The sequence below is a fragment of the Venturia canescens genome, chromosome 5, assembly GCF_019457755.1.
Source record: "Venturia canescens isolate UGA chromosome 5, ASM1945775v1, whole genome shotgun sequence".
Lineage (NCBI taxonomy): Eukaryota > Metazoa > Arthropoda > Insecta > Hymenoptera > Ichneumonidae > Venturia > Venturia canescens.
In genome coordinates this window covers 11524785-11547552 of record NC_057425.1, presented here as the reverse complement: position 1 = coordinate 11547552, position 22768 = coordinate 11524785, and the positions used below count along the sequence as shown (strand labels likewise).

At 40.6% G+C, this 22768-nt stretch overlaps 3 protein-coding genes across 9 annotated transcripts in view; 1 reads left to right on the top strand and 2 right to left on the bottom strand.

Annotated features, from left to right (window-relative positions):
* Positions 1 to 75: 75 nt before the first annotated feature.
* DCTN1-p150 (dynactin subunit 1) lies at positions 76 to 10235 on the bottom strand. 3 transcript variants are annotated; one of them, XM_043419044.1, is made up of 18 exons: positions 10004 to 10235; positions 9619 to 9776; positions 9110 to 9142; positions 8901 to 8960; positions 8248 to 8392; positions 7372 to 7434; positions 5480 to 5626; positions 5251 to 5388; positions 4924 to 5163; positions 4551 to 4814; positions 4348 to 4464; positions 3669 to 4195; positions 3032 to 3456; positions 2697 to 2933; positions 2115 to 2608; positions 1614 to 2021; positions 1328 to 1489; positions 76 to 1241 (listed from the first exon to the last, which is right to left on the bottom strand). In XM_043419044.1, exons 1-18 carry the CDS (start codon positions 10169 to 10171, stop codon positions 1020 to 1022), a joined length of 4008 nt encoding a protein of 1335 aa, XP_043274979.1. In that variant the 5' UTR covers positions 10172 to 10235; the 3' UTR covers positions 76 to 1019. The 3 variants fall into 3 exon arrangements, with proteins under 3 accessions (XP_043274979.1, XP_043274980.1, XP_043274981.1); XM_043419045.1 differs by lacking the exon at positions 7372 to 7434; XM_043419046.1 differs by lacking the exons at positions 8901 to 8960; positions 9110 to 9142.
* Positions 10236 to 10640: 405 nt separating this feature from the next.
* The window catches only part of LOC122410710 (D(5)-like dopamine receptor), a 47376-nt gene continuing 35248 nt past the window's right edge, over positions 10641 to 22768 (bottom strand). For 4 of the 5 annotated variants that reach the window (XM_043419088.1, XM_043419089.1, XM_043419090.1 and 1 more), the window contains exons 2-6: positions 21193 to 21574; positions 15446 to 15583; positions 13862 to 13974; positions 12540 to 13294; positions 10641 to 11967 (exon numbers count right to left, since the gene is read on the bottom strand). In XM_043419088.1, the coding sequence (XP_043275023.1) occupies positions 11774 to 11967; positions 12540 to 13294; positions 13862 to 13974; positions 15446 to 15583; positions 21193 to 21444 (1452 nt within the window). In that variant the 5' untranslated portion in view covers positions 21445 to 21574 and the 3' untranslated portion in view covers positions 10641 to 11773. The remainder of the gene's footprint in view (positions 11968 to 12539; positions 13295 to 13861; positions 13975 to 15445; positions 15584 to 21192; positions 21575 to 22768) is intronic. The other variant, XM_043419092.1, reaches the window with a different exon arrangement.
* Positions 21262 to 22768, top strand: part of LOC122410704 (pickpocket protein 28-like) — a 56734-nt gene continuing 55227 nt past the window's right edge. The window contains exon 1 of the mRNA XM_043419076.1: positions 21262 to 21326. The gene's annotated coding sequence lies outside the window, so the exon portion shown is untranslated. The remainder of the gene's footprint in view (positions 21327 to 22768) is intronic.

Genomic DNA, 22768 nt, shown 5'->3' with positions numbered 1-22768 from the left:
GCGAGGGTATTGATTTTTATTTTAATCGATCGAGCTGTCAAAGCAATGAATAATTGAACGTAATAATAATAATAATTTTCATACTCAATTCCACCAACACTTAGCCAGCGTTATTTTATTCAACGTTCGTTTGATACAAGGATTAATAAACTCTGACGAGTGCGCTCCTCATTAATTTTCTTGTCTCCGAATAAATAGTTATATTTTAAGGTGAAGAGTTTTGATGTACAGTTATGAGATTTCCGCGACATAATTTCACTTGTAATTTACGCATGTACGTACTTTGTGCAGAGGTATCATCGGCTCTCGTCGCCATAATCAAACTGAAAAGTAGTGTCCAACGGTTCAGTATTCAACGTTCGATTCATAAGATACAAAAGCGTAGCGACGACTGCCATAATCTTCTCGAGGGAAATAAAGTCCTATTCGTTTCGATGATTTTAACGCTTAAAATAATATCACCACACAGCTAAAGCTGTTGATAGAGAAAAGGAAAACAAAAGAAAAATCGATAGAAAAATCAAAAGAAATGTTTCCGATGAGGCAGTCTAGCAGCAACGGTGTGCCAAGTCATCGTGCCGTAGCCAATTTCAATCGTGATAAAATGTATAAAAAAAGTATTAATACGAGATGCACTTGTTCCAGCCACTTTTACGTTACAAGATTGAGAATTATTCATGTTGGTCTTCATTGTAACCGATAAATAAAGTTAAGCTAATTAGTTTTAATTAGAAAAATGAATGATTCATTGTTATAGGAAATAATGTAAGACGTTTGATGAAAGTAAATTCAATTAACTAGAAAACTCCAGAGAATTCGAATAATGATTAGTGAATTTTATAATTTTTTAACGAAGTGTAAATGTTGAAATTGAATCACAAGTGGCCAAAACTGGCACATCTGTTCCAAACGAAACAATGTTTGAAACGAACTGAACGAAAGATCAAAAAATTCATATATAAAGTCGACTGAACAAATAAGGATATTTTTGTCGACATCAATCCGGTTTAATGTACACATTAATAACTGAGCAGAGTGTGAATTTTTCTCAAATCGTCGGTGCCAACGCTGATGGATTGCGTCTTATTGTCGACATTTTTGCATGGAATACTTATTTCGGCTGCCATTATTTTGTTTTTAGAACGTAATGCAGCTGCCATTTCGCGGCTTAGGAATATCGCGAAGTCCGCCTCTGCTCGGCCACCCGTCGTTCTTCTCACAGTCTCTTCTCTGACGGCGTCCTGTTTCGAATATGAAAATGAAGAATTTGTTGTAGCAAAAGAATGGAAATTTGAAGGATTTTGAAGTTGTTTTCTCGATTTCTTACCGTCAATTTCTCCGCTTTATCTTGCAATTGCTTTATAGTTAATTGTCGTTCCAATAATTGATAAGACAATAATGCTTTGTTCAATTTGGGCTCTTCGCTCGTAATAAGTTTGCACTTTCGTAGATCCGGCACGGTTGGATTCATCATTACTTTGTGAATTTCCTATTGAATCATAAAAGGGAATTTAAAAAATGTCAATTTAAGTAGGAGTTGAAGCTTGTTCGATTTGATTATCCAAAATAAAGTATTTTAAGTTTAAAAATAGAGTCAATAAGCCAATTCTTACCTGAATAAGTTTGCCTCGTTCCTTTTGCAATTCCTCGAGTTTTGGATCTGTTCGTTTTCTGTACGACAAATCCGGCAACGGTTGCAAGGAATTGAGTTTATTTCTAAGATCATTAGCCAAAAGTTTTCGTTTTTGACGATGCTCCGAACTTAGAGCTTCTTTGAGAGCGTTTATCTCTTGTGTGAGAAGTCTGTTTTCGAAGGTTGAACTTGAGAAATCAGAGGAACTACCACTCGATGGGACCGTCGAAGTACCATCGCTGCTTGGCAAAGTCGAGCCTGGACCCGTTGGCGTCATCGATGTTTTCTTGCCGAAGGTCTTCAACTTTTCCTTCAATTGTCCTCTCTCAGACTCCAGGCTCTCGATATCGGTTTGCAGATGGTCCATCGTTTCTTCGAATTCTTTTTCCTAAAAAAAAGACAGTTCGAGGGTTTCAACGAATGCTCCAACGCCCATTTTTCCTCTCGATGAGTTTGAATAAAAATAATGAAAAATATTTACTTTGCGTTTGAGTAGGTTCTGCGCTTCCTCCAACTTTCTCTTGAGTTTATCGACGTCAAGCTCGTGTTCGCGCTGCTGGTGGGCCAAGCGTTTCTCAGCGAGATCTCGACGCAGTACCATTTCCGAAAGCTCTTCCTGTTTCTCTCGAAGCGCGAGACGACACTCTCGAATGTCGCTATCCCTAGTTTCAAGTTTTCTTCCTAATATTTTAGTCTCTTCGGATTCTTTGATGGCGGCTTGTGCTCTCATGAGAATTGGGGTTATTGGCTCATTGTCAGCTGAACCCGTTTGCGCGGTCGGTTGTTGTCCAGCGATTGCTAGCTCGTTTTCACACTCGGCCATTTTTTGTGCCAAATTAGCAGCCATCTGTTGTATGACGGCAAGACTCGATTTGATAGTGGCGACCGGACCAAGATCCTCCGTGTCATAAATACGTTCAGTCGAAATCGCTGCCATTTCTTTGAGCTTGTTCGCACTTAGGCCGCTATCGAAGTCTGCAAAAAAATTATTATTCAAAGATCTACGAACTTTTTCACCTGCTAGCATTAACTTAAGGGGTAAAATCAATGCCGATGACATTACCGCCATTCGCTGTGATTGCTTGTAAAGCGCTCTTCAACAAGTCCTGCAACGTTTTCGTTATTTTCACTGAATGCTGATAACAATTAGTAAATTGTTCGGCCCAATCTTTCTCCAATCCGAGATTCGTTCCAGGACCCGAAGAATTTGTTATTTGATCTCTTGGGACACGTCTTCGTGCGGAGTTGAGATGTTGCTGGATGACCTCGCACGTAGTTTCGGCGTGTTGGCAAAGCAATCCTGGAAAAATCATTCGATCAATGAAGTTCATTGAGAATTCGAGGTCTCGGATTTTTTAATTTTTCGACCGTTGAAAAGGATGAAAAAAGGGAAAATACCTATATCGCCTCCTTCTCCATCCAAAAGCGTTTTGACAGCGGTAGCTTCGGTCGTGATGGCATCGCAAGCGCTTCCGAGAGATCTTGTGCCATTGACGACCATACGTGCCTGATTAGCGATAGTGCTTTCGCTGAGAAGGACACTAAACATTGTGGCAAAGTAAGCCGCGCATTTTTCCAAAGCATCCATCGATACGTTCTCGTCAAGTTGATCTTTTTTAGCCAAATTAATCAAACAATCAAGTGCTTTTTCCTGCGCAGCCATCTCGGGATAAGTAGCACCGACTTTAAGTAACATATCGGGAGAACAAACGTTCAGGGCTGATTCGAAACATCCGAGAGCTGTTTGCAGTGCGTACATGTGCCCGCACAAACGGGATCTGAAGGCGTACTGGGCGATTGAATGTCCTTTTAATAACGTGGATCTGCAAAAATAAGAACACGATTAATCATTTTCGTATCGGAGATGAAAAAAAGTGCTTCCTTTTTAGTCATTTTATGTAAAAAATTCCAGTTAACGTTAGAATTCTTATTTTCTTAAATAAAGCCAATATTTCTCACGGTTGTTTCGATATTAATGCTTAGTTTGATTTACTGAGACGAAAAGTGTTATTGAACAAGGAAACTGGAAAATTACCTGTCGATCTTATCGATAGCTCGATACTTGTCTCTAACTTGAGAAATCAATATTTCCGTTTTATGAATCATCCTCGGTATGAGCAGCAGTGTCATAATAGCATCGTGATCGCCACCGCGAACGAGGAACGCGGGGGGCATGAAAGAAAGCAAATAACGAACGTGCAGACGCGCTTCTTCGACGTCGAGTCGTCGAAGTTCAAGGTCGACAGCTTTCGTTTGTGCTCTCGTTTCGGCGAAAGTTTTTTGGAAATCGAGAATCTCTGCGAGCTGTTGTTCCGCACCGCGTTCCCCGGTTTTCGTCGTTTCCGTCGATTGCACGCGCGTCTGCAACTGCAAGCATTGCTCCTGCAATTGTATCGTCAGTTCCCGGAATTTGGTTATCGTCGACTCGCGGTCGGCGAGAGTCTCGAGAGCTGCATCACGATGACGCTGAGCGTCCCGAGCTGAGCCAAGCGCCAAATCCAACTCTTCGCGCAATTCCAGCTCCAATTCCTTCGAGGATTCGGCTAATTGGTCAGACATGTCCTAGGAAAACGTGAAAAATGCAAATTTTTACTTTTTACTTGAAATTTGTTGAAAACGGTTTTTAGCTTCGAATTTCATTTTTTTATCTCCATATCAGCAAGTTCAAGATTACAAAAAATGTAACCGAAGGACAATTTTTAATGAAAAATTACTTGTAAGGCTTCCAAATCAGCTACAGCTTCCTCCAATTCAGCAACTTTTTCTTCCAAAGCCATTTTCCTTTCGCCAAGCATTTCTACCATTTCTTCAGCACCAAGAGCCGCATCGACCTGAAAAATGTGTACTTGTAAAGAATACAATGAAAAATTGAAAATAATGAGGAATGAAAAAATTGAGTTTTTCCTCGTCCAAGCACCTGCTCTTGCAAATCGGCGATTTGGTGTTCCATCTCCTCGACACGAACAGACAATTTTTCCTTAGTCCGCCCAAGCTCAAGAATTTCCGATTTTTTCTGGTCCAAGTCTTTCTGAAGTTTTTGAAATTCGTGTTTCTCGTGAGCCGATAAATCTCGCATTTTTACGAGTGTTTCACGCAATCGACTGTTCTGCTGCTCAAGTTGCTTGATCTCGTAGGTCGAAGGGCCGTTTCCTCCACCGGAAACGCCGGTTGTTCCACTGGCCTTTAATTATTAAATGATCAACTCCATGAACGGAAATTGTTAATGAAAATTCAATTGGAAAATCGGAATCGATTTAATAAAAAAGAAACTTTCGAATCAACGTTTTTACCCTTTCCGACATTTCTGTCCGCAAAATTTCCAAATCTAACGTCATCTCCTCGAGCTTTTCTTTAAGCTGATCCAGCTCGATCTGGAGAGTCTCAGCTTTCTCTTCAGCCATTTCTTTGTCGAGTGTCGCCATTTCTACGGTCTCAGCTAAATCGGCCATTTCATCTTGATAAATTCCACGAGCGAGTTGGGCCTCCCGAGTCTCTTGTCTCGCACGTTGAACTTCTCTCTGAAGACTTGCCTGTCAAAATGTAATAAACAAAAAAATAAACATAAGACCTCAAAATACTGCAAAAATTTCAATATTATTTTTATAGTTTCAACTCACTTGACTCTCCATAACTTTGGATTTGAATTCCAACAGTTGTTCGAGTTGAAGTTTCGTTTTTTCGAACTCTTTCATCCTCTCTTTATCTTGTAACCGTTTGATTCGAAGAGTTTCCACTTTTTCAGTCAAATCGACGACCTGAAACAAAATTTTGAATAATTTCAATCAATATTTTCCTCCACTACAAGCCAAGAACATAAATGAAGCGAAAATCATTTTGTCCGCTCACCTGAGATTTCAAATTGTCATTTTCCTGAGCCAGTTGCATGTGTGTAAGTTTTTCTTCAAGATTGGCGCTATTGGCTGTGGCCGATAACGAGCCAGCAATTGCTTGTCCCGGCACGAAGTTCGGCTTGAGAGTTTCCACAAAGCCGGTCTATGATTGAGAATCGAGAAAAAAAGAAAAGCCTGAAACACTCTCAATCTTGATTTGACGTTACGAAGTGTTTTATTTCTCACCATTATCGTTATGCTTCGAGAAAAAAAAAAGTAAAATTCTTAGGAACGAAAAATTAGAAACTAAAAATACATGCTCCATTGATCTAAATGCATTGCGTAATACGATAATAAAAAAGAAAACACTTTGTAACATTCCTTGCTCTCTCGAGAGCTCCTACTCATGGTATCGAGTTTTCGTTAGGCTTCCGTTAACGTCGAGCTTATTAAAAGTCGGATAAAATCGAGCAGACACCAAAAGCTACACCCAACTCTATCATAACTAGGTCAAATGATATTTTTCCATTTGCATTAATATTATTAAAATAATTCTGCTTGAAAAATCTCAAATAAGCTACTTCGGTAATGCTGAAAATAATTTAGTATCGGTTAGTCGTTTTCAACGATTATTTCTACCCATACCGAGGGCGTTAATGCTACTTTCATTGACGTTGAATTAAACAAGTTGAGAAAACCGACCTCGAGTCCTATCGACAATTTTTCATTCGGTTTTATAGCTAATAATACATTGAGGTGTTGAAAATCGAGTGAGAATACAGACTCGTTCGTGTTATCGCAAGCAACGATTTTATAAAACCATGATTTATTCGCACGCTTCTCAGATAATGTAGGAACGAGAAATTTCGTTAGTGGGGAAACGTGAGAAAGTTGCAGGCAACGAACGTTCCGTTCACAAATAAACATTTTCCTTTCGATTCTCTTCAATAATCTCAACTCAATTAACATAAGCATTTTTAATACGTGTTATTGTTGTTACCAAGCAACGATCGAATTGCTAAAATCAATCGAAGAAGCGAACGGTGATATGAGGGATTTCGGGGATGATGGATGATCGATGGCTCGTGTCAGACTTCCTTGAAGCTAAGTGGGAAAAAAAAACAACTTCATTGTTTTTCTCTCTCTCTCTCTCTTTCAACCCATCCACAGCAATTACAAATATCAAGAGTGTTAAATTTTTTCGTTTTTTAATATGCACTATTTTTTCATTGTTTCGAGGATGAAAGTAGTTTCGTGTTATGATTACTATGAGAACAAACAACTAGTATGATGTAGTAACTGTATTACAAGAGTTTATTTTTTGTTAGAGCATTATAGTTATATAGTAGAAATATTCAGGCTCATCGCAAATGGTCTTTGGAAACTCAAGTGTAGCATCGAACCTTCCTGTCGAAAGGTCTGCTGATATTTTTCCATATTCCTTCGTTACGAGATCATTATCATCAAGATTGAAGGATCCAAGTTCGTTTTTCTTGGATCTTATTGCAACGAGTGGAGATAAAAAGATAACTCGCAGGACACATCTTGCGGGGCATAAAATTTCCCTAGAAAAGCCTCTCATGGCGTTTCTCTATTTTCATTTAACTCTCAGAACTAGAGAGTACTTTTCTTTAGGAAATGAAATAGTCTCAAGAAAAAGGTTCCATTTTTGATGGAGAAAGTGATTTGAAGATCAGTAACGAAGAAGACACTGCGTCGTAAAATATGGAGAAACCTTTCAGCTCGAAATTCGATCTTGAACTCAAGCTTGCAAAGATGACCCCATTTGTGGTGGGTCAACCCGAACATGTACTTATGTAGAGATATATCATATATATATATATATATATATAAAGTGTATATGATTTTAAAGAAAACTGAAATATTACATTAATGAGTATTAATTACATTATTGCGATCATCTTGGGCCTTTGGCTTTTTGCCGGGAGGCGAGCTCGTGCTAGGGGTTTTCTGAAACACGTACGTGCATTCCCATATGAATTCCCACATTTCAAACATTACACTTAGTTCTCATAATTTTTCCTCACAAATTCCCACTCCTTTGTTTCTCACTCATAATTGAGATAATTGTTTTCATCGTTTTGTCTATTGCAACGTTATTATTTCTCGGTATATTTTTATTCTTTCGTTTTATCCAGTCGGGATCATCCTGTTTCCACCATTCGTGCGAGCTTCGGAATGAGCCTTTGCATTTTAGTATTTATCGTGTGACATGAAATAACGGGTACAATAAAAATTAATTTGATCATTTGGAATGAATTTGAGATTAATTGAACATCGAGGATCGATAAAACTTTGTTGAAATATCGTTTTAACACTCGCCAATAAATAATAGCGAAAAAGCATCGACTTGTTGGATTAAAGGTTGATCGATAATATTTCGGTCGTTGCTTCACATAAATTCATAATTTTTCGTTTTTTAAGATACTTCAATACCGATTTTTGAGGTGTAGAGTGAATTTCAAATGTTCTATAAGCGAATTACTTGAGAAAATTCATTTCATGCTATTTATTCAGCCGAAAGCTCCGTCAAAATAGAAATAATATCGACGGTTTTTATTCCAAGATTTCACTCTAATTCTACGCACTTTCAAATTTTTTTATTCTTTCTTTTCGTTCAGCAGGAAAAATACCAGTCCCAACGGGAACATCAATGTTTTCATCAAATATGATACTTGAGCTAACGCAACCAACTCGAAAATATGAAATATTTAAAGGCTCTTAAATATGGAACATTCTCGATAAAATTAGCTCTTTTTTTACCTCTACAAATGATGCACGTTTTGTTGATGTTGGCGCAGGTATTTGCGATTCACCACTGTCCTTCCGTTCATGAGGCGAACCCGTCAGATTCTCGATGCTCGGAGCACTAAGCTGAGTTCTGCTCCCTGCCAGTGATAGCCGAGAACTGTATGGAATTTCAAATTTAGAAATAATATTTTTCCAGTAGTCCAGAAGGCATTGCCCCGATCCCAATGGTGTTGAAATTATTTCCTTGGCAAAAATTTTTTCAAGCAATTTAATCATGTATGCGTTCGATCAAAAAATTAAAAGTATAGTTTTGAATATCGTTGATTACTGTATGACTAATCATTGAATTGATTTCTCTGTATTACTATTTTATAAACGTTTTTTCGATAAGAAATTTTATTCATTCAATATTCATGTACTGTGAGATTGGATGTATGATGATGTTTCAGGGATGAAAAACCAACGAATTAGCAATGAAAATATGTCAAGACAAAGAATGAATGTTTTGATTCCAGGAAATGAATAAAAAGATGCAAATTTCAAAAAGCTTTATCCATTGACCAAATGACATGAGTAACCGATGTCCAAAATCACACGAAACCATCAAAACAGACGCCACAATGGGGAAAAAAATCTAAATTCTATATCTTATCCATAGACCTTACCCAGACAGCTTATCCGACTGTTGCCGTGTTACTTGCGCAGGGGATGTTTTCCTTCTAACGCTTGTTTAACGAGCAGCATATACATATTGATTAATTATATGTCATTCAAACCAAATAATAAGGAAATTCAACTGATACAGCAGACAGAAAGATAAAGGAATGAAATAATAAGAGTATGGATGTAACGATTATGAAATTTTGAAACTTACGCCGTTGGTTCGTTCCTTCTGCGCACGCTCATGCTGCGTACGGATACAGAGATAAACACAGATATTGGTTAGTTTTTGATGGCTTTGAAAATGAATGTTTCACGCAGATTTGATGAGCTAGAATTTTTCATTCCTATGAAAATAATCCATAAAATGAAAGCCTGAAATGTCGTGTTCAATGATTAGAATTCCCAAACCCCCTCTGCAGTGTTTCCCAAATCACCCAAATTGGTTCTTATTCGAATGGAATCATAGCAAAAAAATGATGATGAATCCATGTAAGAAAGATGATTGCAACTCATGCTTTTTGTGGCAAATTTAGAATTAGCTGGAGAAAGTTCATTCAGAATGGAATTTTTTGACTTGGAGCTTCGGAGGGATTGAAGTTAGGCTGGGAATGAATAAAGTGGAATCTGGAAATAGCCTGTTGGGTTAGAAAACCCTGAACCCATGTATCCAAAGTAAGATGTGATTTTTCATGCTTGAGAAATGAATCAAAAGAATATTACCTGTTGAGACGACTACGAGCTCTTGCAGCTCCGGTGTCATCTGGCGTAGTAGCACTGCTACCGGCTGATGACGGGCTCGTTGGATCTGGCCTATTGCCAGCATCGTCAAGCAAAATGAGTTGGGTCTGTCGTACAAACATTCCATGGTTTTCTTGACACTGGGGAATGTTAAAGTTTTTAAAAAATCATCCGCTAGTTGAAAGAGTGATGTGATTGAATATAACCAAAAAACGAAATCTTGTTTCGCCTTTTTAAAAATGTTTTTTTTTTCCAGAAAATGTGAATTGTTTTCGAAAAATACGATTTCATGATTTTGAATCTTTTTGTAAATTTCAAAATTTTGAATTTTTCGAAGTAAACACTGTGCTCTGTCAGTATCGTCTACCTTGAAGTACGACTGTCCTTTAATAGTGCCATTATTCTTGCCCTTTGGTTCATCGAGAATAACGCCGATCCATTTGCCAGCAGCGAAACTCGGATGTCCGATATAAGCAATCGAGCCCTGACATTCTTTTCCCGTTATTTCCACCCGCTGTCCAATTTTCAATGACATTTTGTTCACTTATGTGTTCGAGACTTCATTAGGATCTCTCACAATCAGCTGTCAGTCTCTCAAATGTCGCCATATTGAATTTTACAGGTAGGTAGAAAGAAGGGAGCGCTGCAGGTGGCACTTTTCTGCAGTATAAAATTCCCTCACAGGTGGCATTACTGAGGAATTCTCATGAAAGAGATTTTTGGAAACCGACTGGCCGGTTACAGATAACTAAGGAAGCTGACACGAGTTAGCAATGATACTGAATCATCTCTGAATCACATCTTCATTTTATTTTATTCATGAATATATTTCTATATTATCTACAGATTTGGATAACGACGCCGTTGAACCGGAAAAAGTCTTTCTTCGTCTGCAACGAGTGTATTTTATAAATAACGGACTGCTGTGTAAAAAATGATTTGTCAAATATTCAGAAACTAATAAAGAATTGTTTAAAAGGTCAAAAATCGACAATGGAGGCGGATGATTATACAATGCGTTTATTTTTCAAAGGTGCAGGAATGTTGTCATTTTATTCAAACAACTATTAGGAATAAACAGGGTAGAAATATGAAGCGTATGGAAAAATGCATTTTCATTTTCGCAGCACGTATTCATAAAATTCAGAAGGTTTATACGTAAGTGTGACATTAATAATATACAAGCGAATCAGAGTTACATTCTGCAATTCTTAACCTCGCACTTATAAGGACGATTATCATTTGATGATGATATATCACGACAAAAATGATAAATTAAAAAATGACTTTTATGACTAGATTGCATCGAAGATTATATTTTACAAATGCATTTTGGTATATCACGTACTTATTTCTTAAAAGACAAAGCTCCTGTTCTTATATCGATTCGTCATATAGAAAAAAAAATCATCTGTGAATTGCCACTTGTTTTTACGATCGAATGGTGGATAATCAAGACGAGAACAACGCGCTTTTAAAAATAGTGCCCACATATATATACTTATCGAAGTCCCATTGTTCGATCATCTCGAATCCAACGGTAAATCAAAGTTTAAAAAATTGTTTTTTGTGAAGCATAAATTCGAACAACTGAAATTAGGAAATTGATCTAATTTTCAAGGATAATTCGAAGTCAAGCTCTTAAAATAAAAGAAGTTCGAGGGAACTTGGGCATCTTCTACTTCTCAGAAATTTGGAAATGTGGCGTTGTCAGAGACGATATAGAGCATACAAAAATTATCAGCCTCGCGACACCATTGGCGCTCCGATCACTCCACATTTTCCCCCCTTTCGAGGTTATGTAGCAAACAAGCTACGTCCACCTCGCACCAGTGATTTTTACAAGCTTATAATTATGGATTTATCTCAGTCACTTCGATTTCCAGTAACTACGTAACATATTGTTTCGCAAAAAAACGTTTTCGATGAGTTGATATAGTTTATTGTGCGTAAACAGTTCGCGTAAGCGTCGTCGAAACCTTGTTTACGTTTCCGCGTGTAGTTCAGTGTATATTTATACAATTGCCACATGCTGCTGGATGATTACGTAGATATCGAATATCACTTCGTTGGTTTATCAAGCGGTGTATTCGCTAACAATGATTCCAGCCGTCGGTGGTACCGAGTAATCGCACTTTCATCCCTGCGCGTGAGACTCTCTGTTTCTCCAATGTTTCGACTCGGCAAATTGCCTCCTATCGGCTAAAGCGCTTGAGGCCGTTTGCGGCACGTTTTTGAAGCATTTCCGGCAGGTCAGACGCCAAAATGCCAGCCTAAAGTCTGCCGAATAGAACGCGTAGATGAATGGATTTATCGCCGAATTTATCCAACCTGAAAATAGAGAAATACAATTTTCTAAATGCGAAACGAAATGCTTTTCGATTTTTATCGAAACGCGCGATCCATAATAATTCAAAATTCCAATTCGAAAAAGTATTCGAAAAAAAAAACGTTGATTGCAAGCATAAAATTATCGACAGACATTTCAGTCCCCAGTACATTTGAATTTTACCTCTACAGATTTTCCCTTTCTGTTAAATTTTGATAAGAATAATTGAAAAATTACGATATCGAAGTAAAACGAGTGAACTTTTAAAAACGTGTCCAAAGTGTCGGAAAACCCGTGAAAAAAATCTCCCGATCGTCGCAGTAACCCAAAGTTTTTTTTTAACCTGTTGTTCCACCGTTTCTCGATATCTCATAAAAATTCGGACAATTGTTGCTTTTGTAATAATAGCACAAAATAATGTTTTCAGGATGATTTCCGAGATGTCGTAATTCGAGAAGGATTATTCGTAGCTGCAAAACCCTGAAGCGTCAATGGAACAAAGCGATCGAGCTAGAAACGGTACAATTGACATTGTATAGTTGCGGAGCAAAATATCGAACAATATGGTACGTACCGAGCCACGTGAGCGCGGACATGAGGCTGTCGGGGGGTTCGACGGGAATGAACGGCGTGGCAAGATAAAGGACGAAGAATGGTAGCCAGCAAGCGATGAAGCCGCCGACAACAACGGCCAGAGTTCCAGCAGTTTTGGTTTCTCTGGTGACGCGATTGATGGAGCTCTGATGGCTGCCGCGTTGTTGGTTCCTGGATGGAACAGCGAGTAGGACTTTTTTCCCGGTCGGACCGGCGGCGGCGGGAGTCGTGGTCGAGTCGGTGGGAAGAGCTCGCTGTTCAGCGATTTTTTCGCTGGACGAGCCTGGACCGATGTCCGAAACGCTGGACAGCTCTTCGGAGCGTTTGCTCGCGGCTCCCCCCGCTTGAGCGGTGGTGCAACAACTTTTGGACCTCTCGCGTCCTATCGCGACCGGGGTTTTACCCCGATGCGAGCCGTAGTCGTTCTGAGCGTCCGCGGAGCCCTGCAGGCTCTTGTGTCGCCTCGCAATCACGCACGATATCCTCGCGTAAACGTAAATCATGCATAACATCGGCAAGAAAAAAGAGCCCATCGAGGAGAAGACAACGTACGAGCTGTCCATGTTGTAACCACATTTTTCACGATCGCGATTGGTCGCGCGTGGAAAACAGCCCAACAAGGGTGGGCTCGTTATTATGCCGGCGAGAATCCACACGACGACGATCATCAGGCCAGCGAGCCTTTTGCTGCGGCGACGCCGACTGTAGACCAGCGGCTGTGTCACTGCCAGGTACCTTAAATATCGATCATTCGTTGATTACCGTTACTAAAATTCTCTTATTTCAGGATTACTGGAACGAGAGGATGTCGGCTTTTTGCTAAACGAGCTCTTCAACACGCGAGGAGTGTAATTGCACTAATCCGGGCGATGCCGTGACGCCCGGGGTGAAATATCGACTGGACTTTTCACAACCGTGTGCAGCATTTTTCACTACTCTTCTGCACGAATGGATCGAGTTAATTAGAAAGTTTGCATATTCGCGCAATCGCTTTAAAATAAAGTACAAATTGCAAGTGAATATCGTGGGAAGAGGATGAAGAAAAGGGAAAGAACGGCGGGAAGAAGAATAATGGGACGAATGCAGAGATATGCGAAGAGGGGACGCCGCATTCGTTCACGGCTCCTCGTAATCCCGTTACGCAAACGTGACTCGATTCTAAAGAGCAAACTCGCGGTATAACGTTAAATATATACGGTTGTGAGCGACAACGAATGCGAGCGGGACCGAGACGAAACTGAATTAACCGAACGAAAACTCCCAAGGAAGTTTATCGAATTTTTTCTTCTACTGAGAGCTCACCTGTCTATCGATATCGCGCAGAGCGAAAGAATACTCGCCGTGCACAGTAGAACGTCCAACGATACCCAAGAGTCGCAAAGTATTTCACCGAGGGTCCAAATGCCACCGTTTATCTGCGAACACATTGCAAGCAGATCAGTTACGAGAGTTTCAACTAATTTCTGACTCCGGGTCGTTGCATATCGGTGAGGAACAAATTCTCAACTCCGTCAGACGCTCCCGACGACCTCGGCCACTTGGCTTCCTCCCTGCTCTCAAGAATTGGAAATTTTTCTATTTCTTTTTTTGTGAGTACGCGAAAAACTCTGGACAAAGGGAGCAACGGGACTGAACGCTGGGGAAATTGGTGGACTCGATCTTGGTCAAATTGAGACGACAGAATTCAGAATTTTGTTTCTTCAAGCTTGAAATTTTAGTTCGATACTGCCAAAAAAATATTTTTCTCTTGATACAAAGTTATTTATGAGTGCTGAAACTATTTGCTTTGCCGGAGTTGAACAAACTCGAATCGACACAGAAAAATATCATCGAAATGAGTTATTTATTGGGCGGTCCAAACGATTGTTCAGTCAAATTGATGATGGAGATTCAAACGAAAGTTTATCGCTATTTGCGCTATTTGGTTGATGATTATATGGAAAATCCATACGAGTTCGTCGTACGAACTAAATGAAACGTGTCATTCACCAAAGAAAAGATGAATCCATTAAATTTTCGAGTGGAACGAAGAAAATTTTGTGGCTCACTGGAGCAAGCTTATATGAAAAAAAAAAGGAAAAATGGAAGAGCATAAAACGAAATGGGAGCAACGATTGTCTAAACTCGCCAAGGACTCGTCGCACGAACGATTGAAGAGCTGAGATTTAAGCGCGTTCCATATTCTCGAAACATTTATCTTCTCCGTCGCGAGTGCTGTGAACGAATCGATAAAAACCACGAGATTTCACCGGCGTTTGAAAGGATATCCCGTGACATTAACGACCAGGATTAGATGGGTTCTGACAGCAGCAGCCGCAGCAGTAACACGAGATTCGATACTTTATACGAGTTTTCCGGTTGCTGAGGTTTCCCTCAAACTGGCGTCGCACTACGAGGCGCGTGTGACATTGAAATTTGATAACGATTCGTAATTTGGACGATGGAAAATGAGAGACAAATGAAATGGGCATAAACATTAGTGGGCTCGTTGAAACACACCCATTTGTAAAAGCGGCATACCGAGTCCGGAATCCGAGATTCACTCGCGAGATAATTCGAGCGTTAAACGCCTATAGGGTAGCACGTACGGTTGCGGATCGATGAGTAATTAGCCAGCGGGGGGAAGTATGCCGGCGTGCAACCGCAATGTTGTGTACACCGCATCGATGAAAATCGATTTATTAGCGCGGAGAAAACCTAGGACGCTTATGCGAGTGGAAACACTAAAAAAGTCGGGTAGACGCTGCTCCTCGGGATATTGGCATGCACTCGCGAGAACGCACAAGCGCTCAGGATAGTGTGCACCTCGTTAAAAGTATCGATTGGTCGCGTTTTACAAGTAAAAGTAAAATGAACGAATTGTTAGAGGGCGTTGAATATACGTACGTGGAGCAACACAGCAGGTGGCATAACCGCGAGCCCGACCAATAAATCGGCAGCTGCGAGGCTTGACACGAAACAATTAGTGACCGAGCGCAGTCGCCTCGTTGTTATTACCGCAGCGATCACGAGGGTGTTACCGACCTGGAATCAAATTCAAGAGGAACATCGATAATAGCCGATTTCACTCCCCCCGGGCAGCAGCTCTTCGTCGCTTTCCTCCGTGCTCCTTCGCAACGTTTCGTTCCATTTTGTCTTTCCACTAAAAATCAATGGTATTGTGCTCCAGTCCCCGTTGTTCCCGGATATGATACACCGTGCCATCGGAAACTTCGGCCCTCCCACGCGGATATTGACGAATTGCCGATAGCAATTTATATCGGAACGTCACCCTGTGGTGTCGCTCACTGGCAACGGCATTACACATCATTTCGATGAAAAACTCTGCCATTTCTCTTGCGTCCTGTCAAATGCAACGAGGAGCAGGGAGGTTCATCAACGAGCGGAGCTTTTAAAATGGATTTTTGTATACAAAGAACAAGAGCCGCTTCAGATAATTCAATCCCAGGCTCAAGGGCGCGTATCACTGACATTCCAAGCTTTCGTGCGATATTTCGGAATCAAGTGCTCTAACGCGCGGAAGCATTGCGGAAGGGGACGACGAGAAGGGCCTGGCATTGAACATTTCTATGGACGGGTCGCCCCGTGCGAGTATCCTGAGCCACCGATAACAGCTAGCAGCGAGAGAAAAGCATTTTTTAACTGCGTTTTCAATCTGTAACCGTTCGATACGACATAAAACAGTTGCCGCAATGCACGACCGCGTGCGACTAACACTCGGACGGAATAAATATGTTGTACGGTGAAATTCAGCTCGCAACGCGAATAGAAATATTTCAAAGCCGTTCGACGAAACAAACTTTTGTGCTGATTCGATTACTCGGTCGACAATACCCCGGGCTTCGATAGATAACGTCTATGATCGCCTATTTACTCGGCCATTCCGATCATCCGCACCATTCATACCTCATTCACCATTCAACGTTGCCCATTCAGTGTGCATTACCCTACCGCGGTACTCTCATTCACACGGACAGACGCGCGTCAACGTTTTTTTTTTTGGTAAATATGTTTGTGTATGAAACTGTAAACAGTTATTCAGAACGGAACGTATTTTTCTGTCTATTTTTTACCGCGTACAATGGCCACATCGTCGCAGGATTTTCATTCCACCGTTGTATTCGAATTAGCACGTACTCTGTTCAGACTCGTGAGCAAAAGTTCAACTATCAGGACGAAAATGTTTTCCACCCGCGCAATGATCATTGTCGGAAAATTTCGATTCGATTTTTGATTTTTGGAAGCCTGATTAAGGGCGCGCTGTTGGGTTCGACGTTACCGAAAATTGGTGTCCGCTTCTGCATGGTCTCGGTGGCTGTCTTTTGGCAAACTTTTTTGACTTTTTTGTTTCGTTTTCTTAGCACGAAATGAACATTCATTCGTGCTTTGTTGAATCTTCCTTTCCTAACTTTCTGCCCTTCCGGTCCCTTTCTCCATTGATCGACAATGTTCATAGACAGACCAGAATATAGAATAGCAATAAATCAAGAGTGTAGAAAAAAATGTTTCGAGCCTAGAAAACTAGATAGCAGAATATGCGAGTTTCGTCATTTTAGTGTTTCAGTATTTCAACCTCATCAATATTCAATCTTTCGTTATCGTATCTTCGAAATTGTGTCTATTCACAGTATTGCTGATTGTAGTAATTTATGAATCGAAAGCGTGATAACCGAATTTCCAGAAAATCGACATTTCAGTCGTCGTTTTATGGGCGATTGTATCATTCTATTTTCGATGTAAACGCGTCCCTCGAACTTTCAAGTTTCTACTTTATTTATTTTCAACATTCAAAGCTCCAGTCGAATTGATCTGCTTCCATATCGTCGTTCGAAGTTTATAAACTCGAGATTTTACCTGTTCGAAATTACAGTAATTCCAACATTTCATCCCCACCAAATAAGTGTTCACGTTTAATCGCTTCAATCCAATAAACAAGATTTTTCAATCCAGTCTAATCAATCTCCAATCCAAAAAGTTTCAATAGTCTCAAAGATTTTGTGCACTCCACCAAATGGTGTCTGATTAAGGAGTTTTGTTTCCAACCCCATTACACTTTGTTTGGCTCTCTTGATGAAATCTTGGAATAATCCATGTGATATATTACCATACATTGTTAGTGTCGTACACGCTTTGAAGCACGTATCACCGCATATAACAGTGGAAATAGGACGAGGGAGTAGAGCAGCCCATCACTGCGACGAAATGGTGTCTTTTATCAATGTTGGATTATAGCAATTAGTAACTCCGGAGGAGGAAGGGGAGACTATAGGTAGGTAGGTAGTGGATTGATTGGAATACGAGAAATTGTTATGACACCGAGTCATGTTGGAGTCGATGTGTAGGATGTGCGGAGTATCGTTTTAACGATCCGTGTATATTCGCCGCATATGTGTACGCCCCGACGAACTTATTCGAGTGGAGCATTCTCTCGACATAATTGTGCTTGTACGACAAGAGCTGTGTGCATCCTGTGCAACGTGAGTGTAGAATTTACGTCTCGGTGTATCAAAGATCATCGTAAACGCAGAATCCCTTATTCGGTACGAGGCCATAAAATATTTAGCAAAACAGGGTAAAATATTATGAAGGGAATGCTAATGGCCCTGCGCACACTGAAGTTGCAGTTAATGGAAAATCAGCGTTTCGCTGCCTGACCGCCTGGATTATTCTGTTTTTAAGGTGGTTCCTCCACGAGACAGTTAAATTAGGAAATTATTTAAATTTGGCATACGTATTGTTTAACATATGAACAACACCTCTATAAAATTTTAACAAGTTTCACCATCCCGAACCCGAGATATATGTAATTGAAGTTGACTCAATTAACACGTAACATATGGACCATGCATAAGCAAACGGCACATTATTAATTCTACCGCTAGTCGAGCCGCTAGTACTAAAATTAGGAAGTTTATAAAAAACGAGGAGGAGCTAGAGCAGGATATCACAGATATTGTGAAAAAAAATCAAGGTGATTGACCATCTAGTTTGACAGATATAGCCTCGAGAAGTACGAAGATTTAGGCTGCATACGATATATTTTGTTGCAAGCGAACAAGCGAATGTCGTCTGTATAGACAACCTTTTCTGTGTGTTGAAGCGTAACCCGGATAGTTCCGTCAAAAAATTTACTCACGATGTCGGATCAAAAATACTTTTAGAATAAATTTTACGAAAGCAAATGATATTTGTACTATATCTGCTGGCACCGAGTACGTATATAGGCTCTTTACAAAGTTATTGATTACGATCCGAACGAATTATCAAGCCTTTTAATATGCAGACAGTACATAACTTTTGGTTGGGGCTGTCGCAGAGAATCAACCTTAAGTAGTTCGGCCGTATTACGATTTCGTTTACAAATTTTGAGTTTTTAACACGGTGCCTTATTATGGGAGAACTCGCAATAATATTAATTGTGAAATTGGGACTGCTGCGTAACAGCTCATTGAACTTTGGGCGAATTCGGGAATCGCGGGAATTTCATCAAATTTATTTTTGAGACTGGCTCACGTGCTTTCATTCGTCTAGTAGCTTCGCTTTTTTTTTCATGAATTGACCATTCCTTTTTCTCGGTGCTGTTGCACCGATAGAAACTTTCTTTCGCACAATAACAATGTTCCCTGGCTTATGTGTATTTAAAGTGTCGGACTCGATCGTTAACCTGAGTCAATTTGAAGTATAAATTTGATCTTTCATGATATTTTTAAAGCATTTTATTACATTCTTACGATAAAAATATTCTCAATGCAAGTGTTTATTAATTTTATTAATAATTTATACTTCGAATAAATCAACATAAAGTAGTTGCAAACTCGACTAGTCATAGAACAGCCGAACTACTTTAAGGAGGAACATCAGCTTCACGTAAAGTGAGGTTATGTAAATACGAATTTCATTGTTTTTATCTAAATTATCTAGGTTGTAAACGCCCTGTTTGCTTTATTTATGCGGGATTAAACCCCAAAAATACGTCATTTTTGGGCGGAATTTATGTGATATATATTAAAAATGGCAGAATTAAACGACCTCGAATTTTGCACACATGTCCTTTAGAGTTCAAACTGTGGAACAGTACTTTTTTTTTCTAAACTATCACCATTTTTTATTTGTTTTTGCTAGAGTTATTTCCTATGCGTAGGCGTTAAATATTCGAAGTTTGGAAATGATTTACTAAAAAAATGGCTGAACGAAGTGGATTAAAAATTGGAGAGGCTATAGAAAATATATCAAAAAATGTATTCTAAAAGTTTAATTAAGCTATCACCACTTTCCTCAAGCGGATGTTCCTCCTTAATGCACCCCGTACGAATCTCGACACCTCGGAGAAAAGCCTCCAACCAGCGACAGGCTTGTACTAAAAATCGACTTCCACCAGCAGGTCTCGCCTGTACTTCGATGTTCCATTGTCCCTCCCTCCATCGAGGCCTGAGTATATAACCCACTTATGGGTGTTATACGTGTCAGAACTCTATCGCTGGATGATTCATGGGAGGTCTCTATCAGTCGATTTGTCCCCGTGTTTTCGCATACACACACGAGCTCTGTGCCGAACGTCATAGTTTCGTAGATTGTTCTAAAGGCACATACGTGCGTAGAGAACCCTTGACCAGAGGAGCAGCAGTTGCTCGGGTATATTTGAGCCAGCGTTCCCGTGTGTGGGACTCGGAATAGAGCGTTTCGGAGCACTCAGCAGCAGTGCGTTATATCACGTCCCTCGAGCATCGCAGTTTCTGTGATGAGTATTGTGAGACGTGTATTCGGTTGTAACACACACAATACCGAAGAGAGAGAGAGAGAGAGAGAGAGAGAGGGAAGGACCGGGGAGTGTAGTTTATGTATGCGGAAGGCGGATGGGTTACTGCACCTCTGAGAGCTTCATCAAGCACCTAACAGAAGAGAACAGAACTCGGGGCGAGACACGAATATTGTGCGAGAAGTTTCGCCTCGTATATTAATCGGAGTCTGTGGAGGACATTAACCAACCAAGTTCCGAAGTAGGCTCTGACCGCAGAGTAGAAGCTCAGCAGGAGCCGAGGGACTTTTCGTTTTTCTTCTTCGGCGCACATGCCAGGTCAAGCCTCAAATTCTTGGTGTTTCCACACTCGAGCTGCGTTTTGAGCACATTTCATCGCGATACGCTGGACAATGATCGTGGATTGGTTCAGACAAGCGTGCGTCAGTGCAGACGACTCGGACCTGATTGCCATTGGATTTTGGACGCAGATGGATTGGGAGCAGGACACGCTTTCGAGTCTGGTCATTTGCTAACTTAGATTTTGGGGAATGTTGGAACGAAACGACGCTCGCGGGGACCCTGGCAACGGGCTTTAGCCTCGGCTCCGAAAGCTCATGCCCCGCAATTAGGTGCCGTCGGATTGTCGCTGATTCATGAACAACGGACCAGCAGTGCCTCGACGTTTAACAAGTTCATGCTATTTTCCTTTGAACAAAGCGAGCCAACGCGCTTCGATTCTAATGGAATTATGAGTCCCCGAGAATTTAACTCCGCGAACAATGCTCCCGGCAGCAAACGCACGACAAAATTAACGGACGCACACATTGGAACGACGCTAGCGTGCGGGACTCGCTAGCCTAGCGTTAAATGAAAAACGTTTCGCAGTACTACTCACAATGGTAACGACAATAAGGACGGAGAACAAGGCAGCGAGAACGAGATCCGTCCAATCTGGCAAGTATTCCGTGGTCGATGCTGGTGCCGACGGTGGATGAACGTCTCCGTAATCCGCAAGACTCCCTCCTTTCGGTACGTTGCTCCCGTTGTTGTTATTGTTGTTGCTGTTGTGCTTGTAGTAGAGCCAAGCCGGCGAGTCTACTGCAGCTACGTAATAAGCGCCCGTACAATTCTCCATTCCACCGGCCATTGTCGTTTAACCCGCTTATCACCCGCGATAACTTTTTCCTCTTCCTCTTGCCGCTGCTGCTGCTGCTGCTGCTGCTGCGTTCCTCTGTCTTCTCCTCGCCACTTTCGGCCATGCGTGCTTCTCACTTTATCTGCAAAGTACAGATTAAATAATCAATCGGATTACAACCCATGACGTTCGGGCTTGATCGATTCACCGCGGTTGACTCGAACTTTTGTAAACTCGGAGCTCCTCGAGAGCGAAGGGAACCTGCGAAGAATTTGACAAATGCAATATTATTTGCTGGTTACCGACATTTTTTTCGAGGTTTACGATCCCTCGGTCCGTCGTTAGCGATAAAGGGGGGAGTGTCGGTGTGAAAAAAGTGCTGGGCCGCAAAGGAGCTTTTGTATGGTCCCGCGATAGCGGATTATTTAAGTTATACATCATTCAATTGTATCCTCTCAAAACTTGAAACGCCCTTTTCTCGAAAGCATGTTTTTTGAGCTGGTTGACGGTATAACTCTGTCAAATTTTGTCCAATCGACTTCATTCAAAAAGGATTCTCTTCATTTAATTTGTTTTCTTTTTAATTAACAATTTACTGCAGCAAAATTTTTCAATAAAATTCGATTTTTTTTCTAATGGCCGCCATTTATTTTCTAACGGAAATTTTCAAATTTCCTACGATGCTGCAATAGCTTCACTATTATTATGTAATAATCTTTTTGAATTTTTCATCTCCGATGCTTGCTGCGACGCTTATGCTGTCAACCGTCGGGGAGGTTTTTTTTTGAGACGCCACTTTGCGACAGCTCCTCTGCTTAATAAAATGCACTAAATATAAAAAATCATTCCCCGTATACTTCATTACTTCAATAATTAATGCGCCAAATTCCACATAATTTGATTGAGCCGTTAAAAAAAAAAAAAAAAAAAAAAAAATCCCCAAAAACTACCTCATTTTTCAGCCTGTCACACGGATATTCCCCCTTAATTGCAATTCAAGATCGACGAAGCCTCGTCACGGATCGTTAGAGTTAATGTTTGTGATGGATTCGTAGGCATTCGCTCACGATTCAAACGGAATGTGCTGGCCAAGGGATTGGAATACCCGAAATAGTTGTTACCAATCACATGAAAAAACAAAAAATTTGCATCAGTGTTCCTGGAAGTAATTTTGGTCGTTGTTTCCAAGTCGCCAATTGCGTCCGTTATTTGTTTAGAATGCGAGTGAATCGACCGAGAATTTCGCGTGCTCCAGGCTCGGCCAATTAAGACGATCGAGTTCTCGTGTCCCTTGCCACAGCGGTTTAAATTCTTGGTGCAATAGTATCGGCGGAAT

What these genes read in the sequence shown, in the direction of transcription:
- DCTN1-p150 (XM_043419044.1), bottom strand. Translation starts at nt 10,171, where the DNA reads ATGTCATTGAAAATTGGACAGCGGGTGGAAATAACGGGAAAAGAATGT. An exon ending in CCAAAGTTATGGAGAGTCAA is followed by an intron (nt 5,164 to 5,250) that starts GTGAGTTGAAAC and finishes ACATTTTGACAG; the next exon opens with GCAAGTCTTCAGAGAGAAGT. An exon ending in CTGATTTGGAAGCCTTACAA is followed by an intron (nt 4,196 to 4,347) that starts GTAATTTTTCAT and finishes ACGTTTTCCTAG; the next exon opens with GACATGTCTGACCAATTAGC.